This window comes from Anoplopoma fimbria, chromosome 22, assembly GCF_027596085.1.
Source record: "Anoplopoma fimbria isolate UVic2021 breed Golden Eagle Sablefish chromosome 22, Afim_UVic_2022, whole genome shotgun sequence".
In the NCBI taxonomy this organism is placed as follows: Eukaryota; Metazoa; Chordata; class Actinopteri; order Perciformes; family Anoplopomatidae; genus Anoplopoma; species Anoplopoma fimbria.
The window spans coordinates 4,170,065-4,192,271 of record NC_072470.1 but is presented as its reverse complement, the minus strand read 5'-3'; the positions used below and the strand labels follow the sequence as shown (position 1 = coordinate 4,192,271).

Sequence of the window (22,207 nt, the reverse complement as noted above, 5' to 3'; positions counted from 1 at the left end):
TGTCCTGTCCTGGTTTTGTCCAGTCATGTTGTTCTTCTTTGCCACGTCCTGTCCTATCACCTTACACAGTAAAGACACAACACACATTAGAGTTGATGTATTTTCCACTTACATCATAAAAAATCTAAATGTTTGTTAACATTTCTAGTCTAATTCTATGTGCTTTTGGTTGTATTTCTTCTTACAGTATACAGAATGCATTGTCCCATCTGTCATTATACGTGTGTCGTTTACTCCAATGTGTCCAAACAGAGGATAATATACTCGTCTGTATTTAGTCTGGTTGACCTGTGATTGGTCCCAGATGTCTCTGACTCGTCTCTCTGTTGTGGTTGTCTCTGCTTCTTTTGTATGTGAATAACAAATATATGTGTTCGCTGAACAAAGAGACCAGTTGTTGATGAAACCGTCTGTAATGGCTCTTCACCGTCAACACTGGCAGAGTGTGGAAGATGATATATTTGATATATATACAGTGTGAAAGTTTTTTTTTTTTTTATCAATTCAGAGTTTTGCTTTGGGAGGGAGTCACTGATATACTAACTACATACTAAAGAAAGTCCCTGTATTTCTTCCCAGCTTCCCACTCTGTGCTGGGTGCTCCTCCTGGAGTTTTCAGGGTGATGGAGCAGCGCGGTGGAGGTGCCGGCGGGGGAATGGAGAGCCCCGGCCTTCGGGACAGCACCAGCCCAGAGGAGAGAGGAGAGAGCCCCGCCTCCAGTGGCCACCCGCAGTGCAAGTCGAGCCGCCTGGAGGTCAACGGGAGCCCGGCAACTCCGCGGATCAGACAGAACGGCACACCGCTGAGACCACTAGGAGGTGAGGCCTTAACACTTTGCACTTGCTGAAAGTAACTTTGCATGTACAGTGAAATACCAAAATAAAACAGAGTTAAGACAATGTGTATCGTTCTAGGAAAAGTCCAGTACGAAAAGAATAAGTGAAACTTGCAAAAGTGCACAAACTAGTGCAAAACTTCCTGTTAAAACCAGAACATAACCTTACATAGTAGTGTATAGAAATGAGAAACACTTCAGGGAAATGTAGGAAAAATAGGAGTGTTCATAACCTATACCCTTCAAAATTTGTTCCACCTCAACCAAGATTTAACTGGAATTTAAACTAACATTACCCTGTTCCTTTTTTAACACAACATACACACGACTACACAATCACGCAATCACTAGCAGAAATACAAGCAGACAATCAGTTGGTGAGAGGAACCTGAATGCTTCAAGGCCTGGATTAAGTCTTTCCATACAGACATAATACTTTTACTCTATTCTGTTTTTACTCTTTATCCAAGAGGCCTCTGGGTATTCAAATCTGCTATTGATGTAGTTGTTTCTGTCCTGTTTGCTGTGGACGAAAGTGGAAGTGTTTACGAGCACCAGATTCCCTTAAGAAAACCTCTAATTTTACTGCAGCAGGCGTAGTTTACTTATGTGGGTCATATAGAGGCATCAGTATTGAGACTTGTTTGGCTCAGAATGCTTCAACTGGACTGCTTGGCAGAATTTGAGCCCCTTCTTTCAAACACACAACTTCACACAATCACTTGATATGCAAACACCGTCGATACATTTGAGGACTGATTGTGTAAAGAATGTGTGGCGTTTTCCCATTAAAGATGCATGTGTTTGTGGATGCTGAGCTTATGCACAGGCCGCCACAGTGAAGCCTACCGAGGACACGTGGATGATGTCGGTGTCTAGTGTCTGTGGGTGGGTTGGCCTCATTCGTTGGTATTGCAGAGCTGCATGTACACTTTAAAATACCTAACACAGAAAACACTCACGCACAAATGCCCATTATTCTCTCATGCAGTTGGGAACATCATCATGCATCGTCACACAAACATTGTAACAGTACACACACACACACACACACACACAGATATTCGGCCGGGCTGCCTCCCTCCACCCGTCCCCTGAGTGGTTGTCTTATTGGCCGATAGCGTGCCTGACGCTGCTGCGGTTTGGCTCCGGCTGATCTGTCGCCGCCTCGTCAGGAGGAGAATTGATCGCTTGTTAATTAGCAGATCCTGTGGGACGGAGCAGTGGACCTGATGGGTGTGAGTGGATCCAGGAGGAGCTCTCGGGGACTTGCCCAATAACGAGTCACCGCTGGAGTCATGGCATTGATCCTGAGTGCTAAACGATATAGATATCGTGTCCGGCGCTTTAAGAGCGGTTCTGGAAACAAGACTTATTCATTGTGGGTTTTTAATGTGTGGTGAAAACAAATCCAGTTGTACAATCTTACACTGACTGACATTCACACTGGCAGCTGCCCAGTTTAGGCTTCCACTGAGACCACCAAGCAGCTATGCTAACACACTGCCTCACCGAACAGACAGAACATTTTCACTGTCAGCTTTGGTTTCTGTAGCAATACCTTTAACACACATCCTGTTCAAAACCCTGAGTCATAGATGACAAAAAGGAAGCTTGAAAAAACTCACAAAACTTTCCTTTCTGCCAGATTTGTGTACATTTGACTTCTACCTGAACAGTAAAAGGATCCCACATTTACTTTTTCCAAACTCATCTTCCAAACTAATTTAAATGATTTAAATCTGGAACTTTCCACCAGTATCTTACTATCAAGACCCCCACTATGGACAAATAGAAAGGCAAAGGACGGGACATCCAAGCTTTTTCTCCCCTTCGTATGATATTGATTTTTGGATTTCAAATTTGCTGATCAGTAGAAAGTTTTTCCTTGAAATGTAATAGTCTGAAGAAGCTTTAGGCTACCACTTTGACAGTCTGAGTTAACCGACTTCTAGACTGATGCTGCTGCTATCATAAACAGCTGTAAGTGCATCTACCTGTAGGCTATCCTGGGTTTTTTGGTTACCATTTCCACATGTCATGTTGAATTTTGAGATTGCTTTTTTTTTTGTAGCAGATGCAACTTGCACCAAGGAATGCTTGACCTAATTGGGCAACCCTGTCTTTAATGGAAACATTAAGCAAATTCCACTCCCTGGAAAGAGGATGGACTACACAAACAAACAAGGAGCTGGTCCCAATAACTCTGGGCCCTCTTCTCCTGTAACTCTCTGTCTGTTTGTCTGTCAGGTTTGATGATCCCGGTCTACTGTGTGGTGGAGCATGCAGACATGGGCGTAGCTGGTGACTGCGAGGGGCACGGCGACCGTCACGCTGAGTTTGTGTTGGTTCATAAGGACGTCCTCTTCACACAGCTGGTGGAGACGGCACTGGTCGCTCTGGGATACTCAAACAGCTCAGCTGTACAGGCAAGTGGTAAGTAGAGTCTGTGGGTTCAGATCAATACAATCATATTCAGTTTCTCTCTAAATATCTCAAAGTGGACAAATTATAATTGTCAAAGCTTATTATAATCAGATGTCACATACAGTACAATCATTTCTAGTCACATCTGCTTTTCTGCTTTGGACATTTCCAAGTGATTACCACACCCAACATGACTGAAATGATGCATTTTTGATTCAGTCTTTCCAGTTATTCCTTCCTCCAGATTTAGAAGTTAAAATACAGCTAATCACTGCAATAAAAAGGGATTTTTTTTTTTTTAGCCATACCAGCAAAAACAGTTCACCATACTCATGTTGACACGCACTTTATTTCCAGTCAGTATTGTAGAAATCCTGATGATATACGTCCTGTGACATGAATATCTCCATTGACTTTCATTGTGTGAAGGTGCCTGCTTATCACTTTCGTCTGCTAGCAAACAGAAAAATGCCTAAAATCTGCTACGTGGTGGGACGCACTACAAACAGAGTAAAGAACCCAGAACTAAGTTTTTATAAGCTGTCGAACCGAAAAAATTTAAACAAAGGCAAGAAGACAAGAGGCATCAGCAGAAAGAATCGGGTCTAAAGTTACATATGCAGCAAGTATTTTGTCTAAATATCAGCTTTATGCTAACAGTGTATCAGTAAGTTTTACTAAAACATTTTGACAGTATGACACCTGTGTTATGATGACAAATCGGAAAGCGTGCAGTATCTTGTTTCTTAGTTTCCTATTGTAGCTTGCACAAAGCTAACATTAACTTTGTCTCAAAATCATTTTAGTTATCAATTGAACCCCTTTGTAGACAAAGTAATGCTTTTACATGCTGAAATCTGATGCTTTTAGCTGCTACAGGCATTTTGTTAGCGTTTGTATATTGTCTCTATTAAGAAGATTTTAAGCCATATTTGCTTGATTGACAGCCAGGGTGATTTCCATGTCCTGCTCAGCTCCACCCAGGCCTCCACCACTATGACAAAATTTGGATTTATGTGGTTCAGTCATGTTACATCCGTTTATCTCTGCAGGTCATTGTTATTGACAGCTAAAATAAAAAGTACTCTCAGTTGTTGACAAAAATGCGTCAGCCTCTGCCTCTTTTAATCCCATCTGGGGAAACTACGGAATTTATAGTTTTCCATTATTACATGTTAATGGGAAACATCTCATGTTTCAGTCTTTTTTGGTAATTGATGAGAAATTAATTATTTCCAGCAGCAGTTTAACAGAGTTTGACTGCTTTCCAGATGGGTGGGGTTTCGCAACATGGGTACATTGAGTACAGAAATGTTTAGACCGTCATAGAAAAGGTATTTACCAAGAAGGTATTTCACAGATAATTCCTGCTGCTTTCTCCTGATCTGATGGGATTCAGTTCACCGGCCCGGCAGCGGGGAGGTTAAACCACACACCAAGTCTGTATCTGTGTCACGGCCCAGCACCAAAACTTTTTCTCATCATTTTAAGATCAAAACAAGAAGGCAGACAACATCCAGTCAACCATGAAACAACAGCCTCCACACACACACACACACACACACACACACACACACACACACACACACACACACACACACACACACACACACACACACACACACACACACAGACATACACACAGTTTGACATTCCTGGTGTGTCCCGTAAACACAGGGCGCTCTAACCGAGTGGCCGACGCCCTGCGACCCCCCTCGCCTCTCCCAAATGGCTAGGTTTTGTTCTGAGAAATAAGCCTTTTCTTTTCAAATAAATAATTTTTGGCTGGAGTCATGCATTTTTCCCCCAGTGCGGTCACAACCAAAATTATACAGAGTCTCTTCTATTTTCTTCTGCCATTGAATTGCATCTTGCATAACTTTGGCTGGTCGAGTATTTTTAAACTCTTAACTGGCACGGGGGGGTTTTCTTTAATTAACTTGCACATTATGGCTAATTAAAAAGAAGCTATTTCTTATTTAGGGTACATGGTTACAGCTCTGGATTTAACATGGGCTTAGGTGAATTCGAACTAAATTTAACTCAAGGCCATGTTTTGGGACGCATTCACTGATATTACTCACTTAGAAAATAAGTATTTACCGTATTTTAGGGCTTGCAAACCACTAGATGTTCCCAGAAGAAACCAAACTTTATTTTAAGAAACATACTGCACTTAGGACAAATTATTTATAAAATGCATCTGAAGTTAATCATTAGTATCAGACATTACTGACATTGGCAGGCATTCTGAAAGCTCTTTTATTAATTTTTTATGTCACATATTTGGGCATTATTTCTATATCTGAGTATTTGGCAAATATTGCAAAATCTTACTTATTGAGCAACATGAAAGAAGAAACTGACGTAACTGTAATAAGATCAACATCAACAGATAATAACGTCAATTCCGTAGCATTTTTTGGGCTCCAGAGATGAGAAATGAGATTCGATAAAGTCTGGTTTAATCCTAAAATATTAATTTTCACTGAAAACATACCTTTCTAGTTCTGTCATCTACGCTTTGGGCCAGAAAGATTTTAAAATATTAAAGCAGGTCTGTAATTCATATCAATAACCTGTCGATGACATGTTAAAGTATCCAAAATCATTACTAAAGCAAAAGTCAGCTCCAAGACACACAATGACTGCCAGTTATGAGCATAAAATATTGTGCTGTCAGACAGGAGATCAGTGACCTCACAGTGTTTATTCAGTACATCAACATCTCAATCGCAGCCGGCTTCAGTCTTTAATGCCGAGCTGATTTTACATTTCTCCTCTGATTAATCAACTGTGGAGTCCCAGGAGAACAGCCTTTGTTCTTTAGCCCCTATCACCACCATCCTCATGCAACACACACACACACACACACACACACACACACACACACACACACACACACACACACACACACACACACACACACACACACACACACACATACATGATGTAGGCTGGCAGGCCGAGGCCAGGCCGGGTCTGCGTTTGATTTAGAAGATCCTAACGCGATTAGGCCTGTTTAGATTTGCGCTTCCAGTCACGGTTGTTGGAAGGTTTGGGGAATGCTCAACCCAGAATGATGCTCCAAGACTGGGAGGGTTGTCTGTTGAACTCCCCCCACACACACACACACACACACACACACACACACACACAACACAAGCAGGTTCAGTTTATATCAATAAGAGAACATGAAAACCAGGTTTCTGAAATTTGCAACAAATGCTTTAATTCTATGTTTGTTGTGTGTTTGTTTGTGTTCTCTAGGGATCATTAAAGTGGGCCAGTGGAAGCCGATGCCCATCCACTACCTAACAGACGCTCCAGAGGCGACGGTGGCCGACATGCTGCTGGACGTTTACCACATGGTTACACTGCGGATCCTTCTGCACAGGTCTGCACATGTTGCATCTTAATAACATTTAAATTATACGGGGTTATAATGCTTATAATGCTTTGGACTGATTTTTAATATTTCTAATCAGAGTTAACAATCACAATATGTACAAGACATAGCTGTAAAAAAAAAACAACGCTTTTGTGCATGAACATTGGTTTTGGTATTTTTTTATTTGCAGATTTGTTAGTGTCTTTGCATTAATGAACTACAATGTGTGGTCTGCTGTGTTCACTGTACTTATTGGGAACTTGATGGGGTTTTTTAGGTTAACTAGGTTAATCCAGCTGTGGTAACAAATGAGTTCGTTTAAAGTTTAAGCAGTGTAGCTTCCTGTCATGTCCTGGATGTATTTTTACCAGCAGTCACACCAGGATAGGATAAATTATTTAGCTTTTAAAGAGAGTAAAAGGAAAAAGTGAGAGCAGAAAAACAACGATGAAAAGCTCTGAGCAGGGACAAAATAGTTAATAACCTTTAACTGAAGGAAATCAATTACTGCTCCTTTGAATTATAACAGATTTGTGTTTGATTCGACCGATGTGACAGCATCCACTATAAGTGAATGAATATGTATAATGACAAAGTGTCTCACGTGTGCAGCTTTGCCCGACTGGAGGAGCTGCCGTCGGAGCAGTGGACCCACGCCACCGTGAGGTACGCCCTCAAAGAGCTGCTCCGAGAAACCAACCAGAGCGCGCTGGCCAAGGAGTGTCCCCTCTCCCAGGTATGTTCCAACAGTAAATTAGTTAAGTTGTAAGTCTGTATTAAAACTTTCAGACAATAGATCACATCTTTTTCATTAGATATAAATGTTAATCTGGGTTTGATTCTGTTTCTGTCACACACACACACACACACACACACACACACACACACACACACACACACACACACACACAGATAGCCGAGATGCTGCTAAGTATTTTCTCTAAACACATGTGGTTTCATCATCAGTTCACCACACACTTAGAGCACTGTGTAATCTCTCTCTAACACACACACACACACACACACACACACACACACACACACACACACACACACACACACGAGTATTGATACCATCCCATGGGAAAGGATGCAAACACGCACACCTCAATTATCCTCCTCATACACACCCTGCAGCCATTAGATTTGAGAGTGTGTCATTTTCAACTTGTGATTTATACACAGGACTTAGTCATGGTGTAATTAGTGATTAGGGGAAGTGTGTGGGTGGTGTGTGTGTGTTTGTGTGTGTGTGTGTGTGTGTGTGTGTGTGCGCGCAGCCTGACTCATGTGAGTTTTAATCCTCAGTGTTTCCCATGTTGAGCTTCCACTACTCGTGTAGACTCACGTGCATCTCCTGCTCCGTAGAAGTGACCACAGTGCATGCTGGGAAAGGGAGAGTGGATGGAGAGTTTTATTGAATCAGCAGTGAGTTATTAGAAGTGTTGCAGATTTGTGTTTATTTCCTTTTCTGTCTCTGTCCATCTTTCCCTCAGAGTATGATCTCAGCGATAGTCAACAGTTCGTACTACATCAACGTCTCCACCTCTAAGTGCCAGGAGTTTGGACGCTGGTACAAGAGGTACAAACGCATCAAAGGTAATTCCAAAGGTCAACTGTCTTCAAAGTCCTAAAGCAGCTGAGTGCAGATGAAGAGCTCTGTTACATTTCTGTGGATTTTCCACGAATGAAACTGCGTTTTTCACCACAAAATGAATCAGTAATGCTTTCACTTTGTGTTAAAACTGCCCTTGAGCAAGGTGGTCATGTTACAGCTGACAAATAAAGAGCACTTAGTCTGCATGGTCATGGTGTAATTTTAGATTGATCTTTCTGGCATGACGTGAAACGATTAATACATTTGTGATAACAGCTAAATAGAAATCAATATGTATAAAATTCAAACACATGGATGGAAAACTTTTGCAATTATTGTGACGCATGTAAACTCAATTCATCACAGTAATCTGGTTCCTCGTGTGCATGGAGTCGCAGTCTGTCGCAGGTGTTGCTTCACTTCGGTGGTGGCTTTGTGTTGTTCAGTAACTCCGCTGTTAAGTGTCGGCCTGACTGTGAGCTGATGCTGTTTTATTGTCACATGTTTCCTTGTTAAATTCTCCCACATTGTTAAAAAACTTCTACAGTTTTTAGTGTCCAACTCTCCTGCACCTCCTGTTTATACTTTATTGGCCTCATGTTGCTTTGAGAAGTGGAGACTGTCAGAGCTCTTTTGAAAGCTGACACTCACCGCTTATCACAACTCCACTCAATATGGCTCACCTGCCCGGCTGCCTTTAAATGTGATGCTTTTTACTGAGGTTTTTTCCCATTCATCTGTCCACCCCCTGTGTGTGTGTCAGCCTGCATGTGTCTAATCTGCTGCATGAGACGTCTGTCACTGACAGCTCTCAGTAGGAACGAACTGTCACACATGGTTTGCATTAATGTCACCCTTAATACACATGACAAAACTAAATGCTCTTAACTCCTAATGGAAAACAGCAGCAACCCCCAAACACACACGCCACCAAAACCCACGAACAAGAGCTCCTCTTACACTTATTCTACACACACGCACTGGGAAGGTAAAAATCTGAAGGTCTGCCAAACCTCACTCCAATTTTTATTCCCCTAATAACCTAAAATGTGACTCTCAACCAAACCCAGCAGACGCTTAATAGGAAGCAGATTTACATGGAGACGAGCAGAGAGGCCGCTAGCAGAGCAGAAAAGTTCAATGCAGCGACGAAGAGGACTCAGTTATTTGATCTTATCTGGAAATAGTGGAGACAGTTAGTGAAAATAGGACTTTGTGGTAATGAGGTCATCCTCTGAACCATCAGACCAACCTGAGCTGTGAAAAAAATAAAACATTGTAGAAAGTTTGAGATTCTGTTTTTAACTCATAAAGGACCAAGAGATTTACCCTGCTTCTCCTTCACGATAAGCCTCTGGATATACTTCTTTAAAAAACACTTTCACACCAATACCTCTGTTAAAAACGGACACAGTTCAGACCAAAGAGATGATATGAAAATGTGAGCTTTTTAATTGAATTCCGCCTGATTTAGGCTGTAGCAGCATGCAGAAATGTTTTTGTGTTAGAACAGATTAATGGTTTCACTTTGAAATTGGTGGATGTGTGAGTGTGTGACTACATATACCGGCAACTTTGATATTCTCCCCCCAGGTGAATACATCGAGAAGATGTGGTCGACTCAGGACAAATCAGATATTAAAGGTACGTTCATCTTTTATTGATGACTTTCTAGTGACACAATGCACCTTGTGAGGGCTTCAGTGACCAAATGAAAAGGCTAGAAATTAGAATACAGCTGGATTAAAAGGTTAAAGGCCCAATTTTAATATAGTGCATGTTGAGGATTAGGAAACTTGATCAATAAAAGATAATCTGAAGTATATTAACACAAACCTGTGTGTGTTTTTGTGTGTGTGTGTGTGTGTGGTGACACAGTGGAGAGAGATTTGGACCTGAGCATCCTCAGCCAGCGTCCTCCCTCTCTCTTACCCTCCCCCACCCATTTGGGCTCCCTGGGCAGCCCCGGAGGTCTGTCCATCAAAAGTAGCCTCGGGGACACCCAGCCTCAATGTCTGCCTCACCCGGCCAGCCAGCACCACCCGGGTACACCCATGCGTCCCCAGGGTCCTCCTCTCCTGGGCCACGGCGGGCTCCTGTCCCCTCAGCTCTCCCCTCAGCTCGTCCGTCAGCAGATCGCCATGGCCCACCTCATCAACCAGCAGCTCGCCGTCAGCCGCCTGCTCGCACACCAGCACCCACAGGGAGTCAGCCAGCAGTTCCTACACCACCCGCCCATCTCGCGCACCTGCAAAGGCCCCGGGGCCGCCGCTGAGCCCAGCCTCAACTGCTCGGGGGCCGAAGTCTCCTTCAGCATTTACCAGCAAGTCAGGAACGAGCTGAAGAGGGCCAGCATTTCTCAGGCGGTGTTTGCCCGCGTGGCTTTTAACCGCACACAGGTAAACCGAAATAAACGACTTTACTGTTTACCAGAGATGATGCAATAACGTTAACGCTAACCCTTCTGTGTGTGTGTGTGTGTGTGTGTGTGTGGCTGCAGGGTCTGCTGTCAGAGATCCTTCGTAAGGAGGAAGATCCTCGCTCGGCCTCACAGTCGCTGCTGGTCAACCTGAAGGCCATGCAGAGCTTCCTCAACCTGCCAGAGGGCGAGCGGGACCGCATCTACCAGGAGGAGAGAGAGAGGAGCGCTAACTCCAACCACAACATCTCCACCAACCACATCCCCAACAGCAACACACACAGACACCCACAGGTACACACTCGCATTCAAAGGACTGCTCAAGGACTAATATCAGCTCTGCACGTCGCTACTGAGAGACAGTTTGTTTAACTTTATAAACTCTGTGACAGTCTAGCCTGCTGCACTCATTAGCATTGACACAAACATTTACACATGCACAAATGAAAATGTATAAATAAGAACTTCACAGTCACAGTATCTTAAAAATGTACATATTGTACATGCAAATAATGACAAAAAATCATCAGACATGTTTTAATACTTCATGTATCTGTACTCTATGTACTCTGTCTAGAGTTCATGATGAAGTCGTGCACATATTAAGGTTTTACAACATGAGTTTGAATATGACGCATATAAGGGTTGGATCCAATAAAGGGAACACCAGTAAGACCATATTTCTTTGGCTGCAGATCACAGACCATCCACTCGTTACCAGCATCTGAACAGTCCTTCACATTGGCTCTAAAACAGTGTGCTATGTAAAGCCAGCAGTGTGATAAATAACATGTACTGATAGACAGAATAATGATATTTCTCACCACATTCTGTGTTCTTTTACTTTTATTGTTGCATTAATGTTGCGGATCATATTTGCAGCGGATATTCTGTAAATTGTAAAAGTATTGCCACTAAAGCAGATACACATCAAATGTTTATTGAACATAAATCTGACTCTAGTGAAATTGTGAATATTGAACATTGGCTACTTTTCATGATTACAAACCTCTCTTCAGTTTTCTGTGTCCTGCTCTCTGCAGACAAAGTGCAGCTTGTCTGCTGCCGAGCTGCCGCTGAAGTTGGACCCGCTGGTCAACATCTCGTCGGGCATCTACGATGAGATCCAACAGGAGATGAAGAGGGCGAAGGTCTCCCAGGCTCTGTTCGCCAAGGTGGCTGCCAATAAAAGTCAGGTCAGTACCAATGAAACAATATTTTTTTCTGCTGAAAGATGCATTCTTTGATTTTATCATAGTACCCTAACTATTTGAATGGGCGGCAAAACACTCAAGCCTAAACCTGCAATCAGAGAGGATTTTTTTTTTTACTGTGCACGGTCCCGTTGATAAAGTTTTTAAGAATGAGTTTACAGACATGGACCTCCTGTAAGACATCCGTGTACACATGTACAGAGCACCGAGCTGAGTTGATGATGTTTGATGGAGTTGATGAGGGTGTAAAATGCATGTGTGTGTGAGTGTGTGTGTGTGGGCGAGTGGGGGATCTGATTACCCGCTGTGGCCTACCATCGTGTCTCCATCCCCAGATAAACAATGCGGGTGATGGTGGGTGAGATCAAAGCAGAGCCCCCACTGTAGGGAGAGAGAGGGGGAGACAAAGAGAGGAAGTTCAAATGCCTTTACTTTTTCTTGCGACTGATTTATTACCAACACAGACAGGAATGGTTTTTGAGCAAGTGTGTAGAGACACTGAGATGCTCAGAAGTCTGAAACGATAAAGCAGTAAATGGACTGAAAGGCGGGTGACACGGTGGAGAAGGAGGAACAGAAGGATGCAAGGCGGAGGAGAAGATAGACAAGATGACGGAAGGATGATCACATTATTACCATTAATTTCCAGGCTGAAGGCTGCGCATAAACAACAGCTGGTGGCAGATCCTGGGTCAGCCTAGCAGAGATAATCTAATCTTCACACACACATACACACTTGCAGACTCTCAGTGCTCCTCTCCGACTTTCTCCTTCCGCTTTTTTTCTTTCTCCTCTCAGGGAACAACTTCTATTCTAACACAATATGCAGTTTATTTATTTAAGAAAATACTCCAAAAAAGGCAATTTATGTGCCTCAATTAGTTTTGGATTATCATTAACTCTTGGAAAACTCATTTTAAACCATAATGATTAAAAAAAGAAGTGAGACTGTACCCAAAAAGGCAATAAATGTGCTGTATTCGATATGTGAGCCTTTGATACACAGCATTCATTCCAACTAGCAACACTTTGCTGATTTTACAAGGACATAATGTCAGTAAACAGTGACATAAGCCCAGCAGTGATGGAAACCACGGGCTGGCAGTCGACTCCAAACATACACAGAACAAACAAACAATCACATGCATCAAGTCAAGCTTAAGATTTTTCAAATACTGCTTACAGGACAAAAAGACAAACAAAATCTGCCACAAGAAGCTCATTTTTTAACGGTCATCTATCATCAGAAACGAAGGACTTTTATAAAAAAAAAAAGTGCAGTGATTAAATCATCATACATTGAGTGATTAAACACCTAAATCTCCTCCAGGGCTGGCTGTGTGAGCTGCTCAGGTGGAAAGAGAGCCCGAGCCCAGAGAACCGCACGCTGTGGGAGAACCTGTGCACCATCAGGAGGTTCCTGGCGTTAACGCAGGCCGATAGGGATCAGGTCTACGAGGAGGAGTCGAGGCAGCAGCACAGCGACAGGCTCCACACCGTCCTGCACATGCCAGACCAGCAGGTACAAACACGCAGACAGTCGCCCGGTTTGGTGATCTGCTTTGATCTGCTTTAAAATATGTTTTTAGTCCCACTGCAATGTCAGATGGAGCTACAGATCTTTATTTTTAGTTCTTATTTATTTGAAAAGCAATCAGGGACTTCATCTGTGGTTACTCTGAAGATTTAAAAGAGAAAAATCTGTGTGAAAATCCGATTTTTAAAAATACCCAACCACTCTCGACCACACTGCAAGCAAAAGACACAAATCAAAGTTTTTTTACGAGTGAGAAAATGTGAACGCCAGCGTGTGATTTCTCAATGCGCTGTTTCGGAAAGTCTCCTCTGTCTCGTCCCACCACCTGCTCTTCTCAGCAGCCCTCCTATTTGTCATATTTGTGTCTCATAAGTCATTGGAAATAGAAGTGGTAAATGACCAGCCCACACATTTCCTGCTAAACACTCCTCCATCCCACCCTCTACCCTAAACCAAAATGCTCTCCAGTCTGGCCCTAACCTCAATATTATTCAGACCATTCCCTGTAATTATTGAAGCAGAGAAAAAAGGAATTGCCATTATCTTTATTTAGGTCCTTTAATTTCGATGGACCACAGATTTATGGGGCTGGATTCCTGTGTTTGGGTGTGCTGGTCCACCCCACCCTGCTAATACGCTGAAGCATTGTGGTTGTTTGTGTGTGCATGTTGGCGGGTGATGGAGGCCGGTCCGTGACACTTCCGCTTGTTCTACATTAGCCTTAATGACTCTGCACTGAAAGAGGAGCTGAGTGGTTCAGTTATTACTTAGGGTTTTTGTTGTATTTACACACAATGAGGCTGTGATGCTGAATAAATCTGTAACATCCGCTTGATTACATTACATTACATTACATTACAGTCATTTAGCAGACGCTTTTATCCAAAGCGACTTACAGGAAGTGTATTCAACATAGGTATTCAAGAGAACTACTAGTCACCAGAAGTCATAAGTGCATCTCCTTTCTTAAACAAGCATCTTAAAGCATAAACCAGAGCAAAAGTATAGTGCAGAGGCAAATTACTACGAAAACAATAATTGCAACAAACTAATACGAATATAATAAGTGCTACAAACTAATATGAATAGGATAAGTGCAATAAACGAATACGAATACAATAAGTGCGACGAACTGATACGAATACAATAAGTGCTACGAGGAAGGCTCAGGGTAGTACTTCATGAAGAGGTGAGTTTAAAGATGGGCAGCGACTCTGCTGTCCTGACGTCAGTGGGGAGTTCATTCCACCACTGAGGGGCCAGGACAGAAAAAAGCTGTGACCGGGTGGATCGGCCACAGGGACCTCTGAGCGACGGGGCAACCAATCGCCCCGAGGCAGCAGAGCGAAGTGGTCGGGCGGGGGTGTAGGGCTTGACCAAGGCCTGGAGATAGGAAGGAGCTGTTCCTTTCACTGCCCTGTAGGCTAGCACCAGAGTCTTAAACTGGATTTTTAAACTGCTTGATGTGTTGAACCCTTAAATTGTCTCCATGTGTCTGTAAATCTGCAGACATGTTATGTTGCATTATCATTATCACTTTGACTTTTATATGGTCGCAAAACAGCATGTCCTCTACATGAATACCATCTTATAATATTACAAAATGACTCTGGTTGCATTAGGAAGGTGTTGCACTAAAGCCGTTTGACAGTTTCTAAATAGTCTCTGCTATGTGCAGATGTTCAGAAGAGACATAACATGGTAAAACTTTCTACATTTGTTTGCTGCATTTTCCTACTTTTTGATTTAGTGCAACAAGTACAAAAGGTTTTAAACTCATTTGGTGTCCCTGTGGTGATTATTTAGTTTGTTATGTGCGCGAGGAGTGAGGAGGCAGAGAGACAGGAAGCAACAGTTTGATCCACGTTGACATCATTTGTTTACTGCCATCATCCCAACCTGTTACTAGCTTACTAGCTTTTTCTGGACCTTGAGTTAATATTTTGTAGGTGTTTTTTTGGCAATTAAGGTCAACAATTAACTTCCATGCCAATTGATAATCTTTAAAAAAACTCTCATTAGCATCTTTACACTTACAGAAACATAAAATGTATAATAAACTCTTCTCTCTTCAGGCCCTACACAGACCGCCCCTGCCACCTCTGACCACTCCGTCTCCGATCCGTGAAGACCCCCAGCCCATCCAGTTGCTGGTCCTGCATGGCTCAGAAGACGGGCCCCAGCGTGGGGTGAGCCCTGGCCTTGGAAGCGGAGGACTGAAGAAGGCCCGCTCACGGACGCGGATTTCCCTGGAGGCTCTGGGAACCTTGCAGAGCTTCATCGGCGACGTGGGTCTCTACCCCGACCAGGAGGCCATCCACACCCTGTCGGCCCAGCTGGATCTACCCAAGCACACCATCGTCAAGTTCTTCCAGAACCAGCGCTACAACGTCAAGCACCACAACCAGGTCCGAGAGACCATCCCCGGGGAGGACGACCGGGAGAGCTCGAGTCCCAGCGAGGAGGGGGGAGTCTGCACGGTGGAGAGTCGGGGGGAGGAGGTTCTCTCTGCGTCCGAGGAGTCGAGCGAGGACGGGAGAGGATCAGTGGAGGCGTTCAGAACAGAGGGAGAAGAAAGAGATGTGGAAATGGAGACGGAGAAAGAAGAAGGGGATGATGGGAAAGCCTCAGGACCGGCGACATCCTCCCTGTCCCCCTACAGCAGCCTGGACAGCCCCCACTCTGCAGAGCAGCAGAGATAACAGCAGAGCAACAAGGAAAAAAAAGAACACCATCAAACTGTGAAGCCCACGCACGGCTAACCTGTGAATAAACACACACACACTTTCATCACCTTTACCAGAGCTGATGATCAGAGCTCGTTAATATCTGAGGAACTGCGAAAAGATATTTAAGTTTGACTGAAAAAGGGATACGAAGGTACTACCACTGCAGTACGTTCACATAGTACCAGTATTTTTGGTTTGATGCTGCCTCTAAAAAAAATATTTCCATGGGAATTTTAAGTGTTGACCTTTGTTTGTTTTTTTCTGGTGATGGATGGGATGCAGGAGTGGTTTGAGAAGTATTAAAACTTCATGGGGTTTATGTTTATTTATGTACGATTGGTTTATTATATTTTCAGTGTTTGAAGTTTAGTTTGATACTCAAAAGAGTTTTCCTCTTGAGGTAGGGTGAGGCAGGTTTCACTGGAGGCGTGAGGCTGGCACTAGAGTCCACATATAATTGAATTTGACATTTTCTCACAAGTTTGTGACCAGAAATACTGGAAGTGGGGCATAATGTGACTGCTTTTGGGCTTTTTTTTGTTGTTGTTACTTTATATTTACTAAATCCTGAGTATTATTGTTGTGATTATAGTTTATTTTCTTTGATTTGACTTCAAAAGTCTTTTTAAATTTGAGGGGGAAAAAATGAGGACGTATGAACTCATTTAAAAGTATTGATTCTTTATTTACGATTTCTTAAAAAGACAGGAAGAGAAATGAAGCTGTTTCCTAAAGGACGATTATGTACATTTGTGATGTAAATGTTGACAATCCACCTGCCAAACTGAATCCGTCATCATATGTGGGACACAACCACTGTCACTGCCACTGTTTAGTGTATTTTGTAATACAGAGGAACAAGGTATGAAAACACATTATTAGCTTTTTCAGTTTGACAATCATCTCTGTCCTGGTGTTCAACCGTTGTTCTTTGATTCTGTTGTGGGCAGGAAGTGAAGATCTGATAAAACGTTTTCCAAAGTATTCTCTGTGTGGAAAGTTTGCCTTTTGGATACCAGTCATACTAGATACTGATTCAAGATGCTCAGATTAAAAAAAAGTTCCTCTCAATCTTATCATGTAACAGCGTGCAAAGAGAGCCGTCGTTCCTCTGGATCCTTCGCCATCACATACCTCAACTCCAACCACAAACTTTATAAAAAGAGCAGCTGTCAAATGCAAACACACACTGCACAGTCCTCAACCCGACCACAGACCTATGAATGTAAAAGCAGCAGCTGTAAAACGCCGAATACAACGTGTACAATGCAATTAGAAGGGGGGGGGACACAGACTGAGCACTACACGAGTCAAAAGACACGAGTGAAGAAGCAGATAGTCGGAGTGTGGAGATGATGAATGACACTGCGAGTGGACGGTCTTCAGGGGATCAATGCAGGCTTCGCTCTCAGCTGTTGCTAGGGCGATAAAGGTGATGCCACATGCGGTCGCTTGTCCGCAATCTGTCGTCCATCATCTCATGACGGAGGACAAGTGTAGCCTCCTGTGACCCAGAAACTGGCACTTCAGTTTCTGGGTCACACTATGGGAGCATAGCCTTTTCTAATCAGGCATCATTTAGGTGAATGTAACTCTGTCTATGAAATATATATTCATGTTAAAGTTTATTGATATGCGTATAATAGACACTCAGCTAGTATGTGTCTATTTAACACAGCACCTCATTTATCATCGTGTACATATGATCTGCATATTTCTCCTCTTCGCTCTGGGAATCGTTACAAACCGATTAATTTACGAGTCGTAGCAAACTCACTGTGCAGCTTCATGTCGACTTTACTTGCCAGGACACCTGATAACAATTTGAAAACAGTTCAGCAGCTGAACATTAGCCACGCTAACAAATGTGTGCGTCTCCATCTGTCAACCTCTGGTCGATTAAGTGTTAGGCTTTAAGTAGATACATATTTACAGACCAGCTGAAAAGACTAGAAGTAACGGCTCCCAGTGGTCCTTCTTGTTAAAGCCTCCCATGCAGCCCCTCATATCAATGGGATTAGGCCATCAGCTCCTCTCTAACCTTTACAATAACCATCTATACAGAATTTGATCAGAAAGAGGAGCTGTCTGGGAGCTAGTCTACTTTTTCCAGATCATCTAAACGTCTTTGTTTTACCGTTGATTTCACTTCCAAATAAGTTTGACCAACCTGCAAGTTTTGTTTACAGGGTTCCCACACCTTAAACATGAAATTCAAGACCCAACACGGGCCAAGAGTCCTGGAATTCACATTTTCCAGTAGAAAAAAAAATATCAAAAGAACTTTAATTTCTATTCTTGCACAAAAAATATAAATCCAAGCACTTCAGTGGCCCACGTCTACTTTCAAAAACTTTTAATGCCTTGATTTCCCCCAATAATTTCACAAACTTTCAAGGGTTTCACTTGGATGTACAATGTTATTATTGTTGATAGATATGAAATATAAAACTATAAGAACTGAGCAGCCCTTCCATTGAAAGTGTTTCTAAGTTTAGAGACCATGGAGATGCATTCATGTGCTGTTGTGTACGTGATAACTGTGTGAGTGTGGGTTAGAAAACACTGGCTGCAGGTGCTGACCTGACGTGCATCAGATGCTGCAGGTAGTAACACTTTTCATACTTGAGTTTGAGAGCTAATTTTATGGATTTTGCTCCCATTAGCAAAAACAGGGGGAGTAAACAACTTTTTTTCGACTTTGTTTCGTGTTTCACATTACATTAGGTGATTTTCAGCTCAACTGGAGTGGAAACCAGGATGAGAAACCGTTGTCGTTGTTCTGGAAAGTAACTAAATTTAACATGAGGATTCCTTGATGCAGACTCTTTGTGTCCAGAAGACAAATGTACATAAGAAGTGTGTCATTAAAAATAGTTTAGTTAAAGAAAATCCCAGCTAAAGCATAAACTGTCCTGGTTTAGCGTGTTCATCGTAGTTAACTCACATCTAATATTACAACTGCATCAGTGAGTGTTGGTACGGTCCACTGGATTTCTGCTCACACAGCTGGCTATTAGAGCCGTATGGCGGGCTGATACAGAGCCATTAGAGGTGTGTGTGTGTGTGTGTGTGTGTGTGTGTGTGTGTGTGTGTGTGTGTGTGTGTGTGTGTGTGTGTGTGTGTGTGTGTGTGTTGTGGGATAGGGACGCAGGTGCTCGGTGTGCTGATATTACCCAGGATGCTCAGGGTGGGGGGCGTAGGGGTTATGGGGGGAGAGGAGGCTCTCTGTGGAGCTCACAAACACACCTGTGATCCCCTGCTAGCACGCACACACACACACACACACACACACACTGCCCCCCCAGCACGCTAATACACACTCTGATAAACAGGCTAATACTCGCAGCGGCAGCACTTTACACACCATTGAACACAACACACGGTTATCAGTGAAGCCAACACGTCGCACTGTGTGTGATGTTTTGGAGACTTATGTGTGTGTGTGTGTGTGTGTGTGTGTGTGTGTGTGTGTGTGTGTGTGTGTGTGTGTGTGTGTGTGTGTGTGTGTGTGTGTGTGTATTGCAATGCCATGTATGCAGAGAACAGTACAGTGAGGCATTGCATGCTCATTAGGGAATGTTGTGTGTGTGTTTAACAGAAAGGGCAAAGCTAAGCATTTGAGAATTATCTTTTTTTTTTACATTCCTGCTTTTATTTTTATAGTTCTGTCCAACATTTTAGTCCCCAGCTTCATTGCTAATATCTGGGGATGCAACAGTTCCGTTACACGACTTCATAAATCGAGTGCAGAGGACAAACACAGAAAGCCGTCAAACACGTTTTTAACAATTTAATGACCTATATTTTCTTAAACACTGATTTGAAAGTGACAACAAAGGGTGATTTAAAATGATTATCGAAATGAAAGTTATCATACATTTCAAGTAAGCATGACTTCCTGGTTCATCACTGACCCACCATACTGGCTCTATAATGCGATGCAAGATGTTCTTTTTTATTTTTACTTCTACATACTATGAAGTGGTTTAGGCTGAACTCAGGCAAAAAAAGAACCCGTCTGGTTTTCTGATTGCTTGACTTATCCGTTGTAAAAATCTAAAAGTTGCTCCTTTTTTAAAAAACTTTTTCCAGCAATGCAACTAACATCATCCTCAATCCATGAATTAGAAAGTATTGAGTAGAAAGTTACTGGTTTGAAAAAAGGCGAAACCTATGAAAAACTAGACATTTAGAGGTTATATAAACTATTAATGAAGAAACACTCAACACACAACTTTTGGTCCATGACACACACACACACACACACACACACACACACACACAAACACACACACACACACACACAGATGGTGAAAACACCCCTAAAACACCCAAAGATGAAACGAGTCAGAAAACAACCACATCACATCTCCTTAAAAAACAAACATTTCATTATGGCGGCTCTGGTGCATTAGTGGCCGACCAGCAGGTTTTGATGTGCGTCTCTAAATCGCGTTACATTGAGCCAGTAACATTTTTACGCCCACAAAAAGACATTTCAAAGCAAATTTTAAAGACTAATAAGGCCTCTAGAAGTCTGGATTCTGATAATTTAGTGTTCCATAAAAAGCTATAGTTGTTGTTAATATAAATAAAAAAATAAGAGTGTTCAGTCTCTGTTTTGAGAAAACTTGAAGAATGGGCAAATTATATTTGGGTCATGTGGTGTGTTTCTCCGCGACTGATGAATGTTTTTTTAAACTTGATATTGTGAGAGAATCTTTTCATTTTATCCTTAATTTCTCTCTGAAGTTGTCATGTGGAGTTCCACAGGGGAGTGTGTCGGGCCCCCTATTGAAACCTTTTGGAGGAACCTCATTTCAGCTGATTGTGAGCATAGACGAGGCTAAGAATGGTTTCATAAAAACTGTTATTCTGTTAAAGTCTGCAGCATAAGATTAACATACAAAACCATCATTCAGATTGTAGAAAGTAGACCAGTTAGGTAAAAAAGGAAGTAATTTCTTTCTTCACCACCAACAAAAAATCAGTTATCTTATGTATGAAATGGTGTTAAAACTAAATCGACTGTATGAACAGCAGCGTCGCAACTCTTAATGCCTCCACGAGCTTTGAAACACAGCTTCGGCCGTCTGACAAGCTTAAAACGAGAGTCAATGAGCTATTAGTTCTGAGATTACATAAGGCAGCCGTGGCCTAATTCACGCTCTGTAAATAATTGTGTCATTGCACAGTGAGTTCGGTTCATCACCCTGGATTTCACAGCAGATCCACCACTGGTGACTTTTAATAATAATCCAACACGGAATCTTCTTATAGAAAAAGTCCAGTTAGGTAACAACTTTTCACATTTTTAAACTCACAGAAAATAAAGGTAACACCACAACCCGAAAACTGAAGCAATCTCAAACTGATGTCTCCTTTGCCCCCAACAGCTAAAACTTTTTGCATTAAACAAAGACGTTAGCTAGCTCACAAGCTAGAAGCATGCTATAGTGTGTGAGAAACATAAGGTTATAATGTTCAGAGTGGTGAAGCAGTATTTAGGCTTCGGGATGCAAAAACTTTCCCTAGAAATTTAATATTATTTGAAAAGAAAAGTGACAAATTGCAATAAAAGAACATCTCTCTTTTCTCACAGTGAACAAGGGATCACTTCCACAGTGTGCAATCAAACCAAATACATCGTATCCATAACATAGAAGGTGGATAAGTGACCACAGGTGAACTCTTTGACTCCTTAAGCAGATCTGTGAATCCTCAGTGGAAGCCAGAGGAGCCGTCGAGGAAGCACAGCTGGCCGAGTGGCTGTGGGCTCTCGACACCAGCTGCAGACTCTTGTGCAGAAAGAGCCACCAGGTGCCGGGGATTTCACGCTCTTTCCCTCCTCCACTGGTTCCCACTGCAGCCTGCTGAACCGTTACTGGGTTGGATTAACACCGGCTGTTCCTCCACGGTGCCGCCATGGGCCCGATGAACGGCAGCGCTCCTCACTGCTCGTCCATTGGTTCCCCGTCTCCCTCGCACAAGACGGAACAAAGTATGTTTAGATTTGTTTTCAAGTTTACTTTGAGTCACATTTTTGTAACCGTG

At 42.6% G+C, this 22,207-nt stretch overlaps 1 protein-coding gene across 1 annotated transcript; it reads left to right on the top strand.

Annotated features, from left to right (window-relative positions):
• Positions 1-623: 623 nt before the first annotated feature.
• Positions 624-16,136, top strand: LOC129111700 (DNA-binding protein SATB2-like). Its single transcript, XM_054623765.1, has 11 exons — positions 624-819; positions 3,087-3,272; positions 6,534-6,660; positions 7,267-7,390; positions 8,151-8,253; positions 9,845-9,895; positions 10,130-10,650; positions 10,752-10,964; positions 11,714-11,866; positions 13,215-13,406; positions 15,497-16,136. The coding sequence occupies exons 1-11, from the start codon at positions 624-626 to the stop codon at positions 16,121-16,123; spliced, it is 2,493 nt and encodes an 830-aa protein (XP_054479740.1). The 3' UTR covers positions 16,124-16,136.
• The last annotated feature ends 6,071 nt before the right edge of the window (positions 16,137-22,207 follow it).